The 3,393-nt window shown below is 31.3% G+C and overlaps 1 protein-coding gene across 1 annotated transcript; it reads left to right on the top strand.

The window, feature by feature from the left end:
* Positions 1-2,683, top strand: LOC149897235 (lewis-type alpha-(1,3)-fucosyltransferase-like). Its single transcript, XM_090116562.1, has 3 exons — positions 1-344; positions 1,481-1,591; positions 2,500-2,683. The coding sequence occupies exons 1-3, from the start codon at positions 1-3 to the stop codon at positions 2,681-2,683; spliced, it is 639 nt and encodes a 212-aa protein (XP_089972688.1).
* The last annotated feature ends 710 nt before the right edge of the window (positions 2,684-3,393 follow it).

Here is a 3,393-nt window from a genome sequence, read left to right as displayed (position 1 = left end):
ATGGATCCTACACCTGATTTCGTGAAGAAAAAGTTGTTGAAGAAAAAGAAGGCAGTCGCGTGGTTCGTAACAAATTGTTATGCAAAAGCCCGTCAAAAGGTTGCCAATGATATAGCGGTATCACTATCCAAATATAATTTAAAGTTGGATGTATTCGGCTGGTGTGGTAATAAGACGTGTCCCAGAGATCGGATTGAAGATTGTCTCAATTTGCTACAGAAGGATTACTTCTTTTATTTGGCGTTTGAAAATTCTATGGCTGAAGACTATGTTACTGGGAAGATTTTATATCCACTGTTGCATTATACTGTACCTATTGTGTATGGTGGTGCTGATTATTCAAGGTACGATGTTATTAAAATTTTTAAAGTATTGTTAAAAAAATTAAAATAGCTTTGTCCTGCACTGTCACTATTCCAGTAATCATTTTTTCAAGTAAGACAGTTTCTGTAAACTTTATTGTATAACATCTGCCCTGAATGCCCCAAAACATTTATCATCTACAACCTACATAATATTATATTGATTTAACATCAATATATTATGCAATAATTAAACATTTTTATAAAAATAGATTATAAATCGATATGATTCACTTTAAATATATAAGCATCATGCAAATCAGTTGCAAAAACATGACTTAAATGATTCAAATTTCACTTTCATTTCACACCAAAGAGATAAAATATGGGTTTGTATACCATTGTATCGAAATATCATAAAGGGTATTGTGGCATAAATGGAAAGTGGATAATTGATATTCGTTTTTCACATATACATGTTCTCACATATTGTTCATTCAACAATTAAACAATAGCACTCAGAGAAACACTACACTATTTCAGAGAAATATTATATTTTAACCGAATAAACTGATGGAATAATAGATATTATAATGTTGTTAATAACAAATTAATAGGAATATATTCTAAATTAGAATTTCGTAGAACACTGAAATATTAACAATTAAAAAATAAAGCAGCAAATAGAACAAAATATTTCCAATTACAAACTCTTCCAAATCAACAAACATTGCAGATAAAAATTGTTATAATGGTGAACTAAAAATGTTTAATTAGTGTCTATATTTATGAGTCGGACATATAATTAGGTATGTTTATCTTTCTTCTTCTTCTTACATATAAAAATGAATCGCAAAATGTGTTGGTAAGCGCATAACTCGAGAACGGCTGAACCGATTTCGATAATTCTTTTTTTATTATATTCCTTGAAGTACGAGGATGGTTTATATGTAGAGAAAACGTAAATATGTACCACGGGCGAAGCCGGGGGGACCGCTAGATATCAATATATATTTGTTCAAGTCATCCTTCGAGACAGAAAACTTCAAAATGAAATTGAAACTGCTCATATCTTGCTGATATTCAGTAACTTTTTCAAATGAAGTGTACCTACTTTTCGATCGCAACTGCATATGATACGTATTCTGATACCCTGATTATAATAAGGCATGTTGCAGGTTTCTTCCGCCATCTTCCTATATTGATGCAGGGAAATTGAATTCTGATGAAATAGCGAACCTTATAGTTGAAGCAATACACAACCGAAATGTGTATGAAGACTATTTCAGGTAACGGGTTGGTTAAATATTGAACTGTGCATTACGTATATTGAAACTTTTTCAATTTTAAAGTAATTTGATGTAAAATCGTGATAATTAGTTTTTAAGAATTTGCTAGATACAATGAAAACTTCTACACATTATTTTGATCATAATTCTGACACATAGTTCTCAAATATAGTTTATAGAATTGAGAAACTCTGAAAAGTTAGAATCAAGGTCTCACATTACAGTATTATAATTATACGTCCAACATATATTACAAATAATTTGGAAAATCCAAAAGTGCACGCCCCATAATTTTTTTTTAATAAATATTTATTAATTATTATTTTTGTTTATTTAATAACAATTAAACCACATCGAATCAGACCCTGAAAAATGAAAGGGTTCTATTCCTGAGCATACTCAAGCGTAAGAGAAAAAAAAAGACTCGATTAGTAAAGTATTTCGGTCGCTATCGTGTTAACAAGAAAAAGGATCCGCACATACAGACACACGGACGTCCAAGACAGAACTTTTTTAAACTGTTTTTTAACTAGTTTAAATAACAAAAATGACATCAAAAATATCATGAACGTTAAAAATAGTGTTTTTTCTTAATATGTGTGTGTATGTATTATCTTACAAGTGCAATGTATGATACATAAAGACATTTTAAGTTTGAAAAATCAGATGTTTTTCGCGAAGTGACAGTAGTACCCACCTCAACGCTTCGCTTATGAGGCGTGCAAAAGGAGAGATTTAATCTGAGTTTTTATAATAGACACTTGCGCTGACTACTATTAAGTATTCTGTGCCTACACTATAATTTTTAACTATGTTAAACTATGTACGTGTAACTGTAACTTAAATATAATATATTGTGGAAGGAAATAAAATTATTATTTATTTTATTTTATTTAAACTATCTACAGGTGGCACAATCACTACACTTACAAGGAGTCTCCAGTTATCGCTGACGTGTGTTCCCTCTGCGAGCTTCTGCATTCACGGGAAAATGATTTCAAATCCATACACAAGTTTAGACAATGGTGGAACCCATCATATAAGGAGTTGTGTAAAAATGAACACCATTTCGTTGATATTAAGAATAAATAATTGTGGAAGAAGCTTTGTTTTTAATTTTTATAGAACTCTTAAAAAAACGAATCATTTAGAAACAATAGGCAAATTCAAGTTATCAGCCGGTCAAATCTTGTTACCAAAAGGTAACTAAAATATTCAAAATATGATATTCAAAAAAATTTAACTTATGCTCCTGATCATTATGTCCGCTCCATCCTACTACTATTATAAAGGCGAAAGTTTGTAAGTATGGATGTATGGATGTTTGTTACTCTTTCACGCAAATACTACTGAACCGATTACAATGAAATTTAGCACACATATAGAGGTTAACTTGGATTAACACATAGGATAGGTTTTATCCCGGAAATCCCACGGGAACGGGACCTATGCGGGGTTTCCTTTGAAAACGCGGGCGAAGCCGCGGGCGGAAATCTAGTGATAATATAATATGTAATTAGAGAAGATATTTTAAAGCTTAGAATTCGATTATCTATAGGTATTAATTATCTGTGGATATTAAATATAATCCATCATCTAGATTTAACACGAGATCAGACAAAAGATTCCACATTCAAATTTATACGATATTAAAATCTAACCTAGATTGTTACCGTTTCGAGGGATTAAAATCCGTTCTATGAAATTCAATTCGACACTAACTATCGAAAGACTTCAATAAACGGTTCAAATCTGGGAATCCCCTTGGACCGCTCGTTAAGGGTTCATAATATTCAAGCCTC

This window comes from Colias eurytheme, chromosome 26, assembly GCF_061535395.1.
Source record: "Colias eurytheme isolate Ceu_HAF_F1 chromosome 26, ilColEury1 Martin Lab GWU primary, whole genome shotgun sequence".
In the NCBI taxonomy this organism is placed as follows: Eukaryota; Metazoa; Arthropoda; class Insecta; order Lepidoptera; family Pieridae; genus Colias; species Colias eurytheme.
The sequence above is the reverse complement of the archived record's forward strand: the minus strand, read 5'-3'. Positions and strand labels throughout refer to the sequence as shown.

Excerpts from the sequence above, each read along its gene's own strand:
- LOC149897235 (XM_090116562.1), top strand. The coding sequence starts at position 1 with ATGGATCCTACACCTGATTTCGTGAAGAAAAAGTTGTTGAAGAAAAAG. Across the intron at positions 345-1,480 it reads GGTGGTGCTGATTATTCAAG|GTTTCTTCCGCCATCTTCCT; the intron begins GTACGATGTTAT and ends GGCATGTTGCAG. Across the intron at positions 1,592-2,499 it reads GTGTATGAAGACTATTTCAG|GTGGCACAATCACTACACTT; the intron begins GTAACGGGTTGG and ends AACTATCTACAG.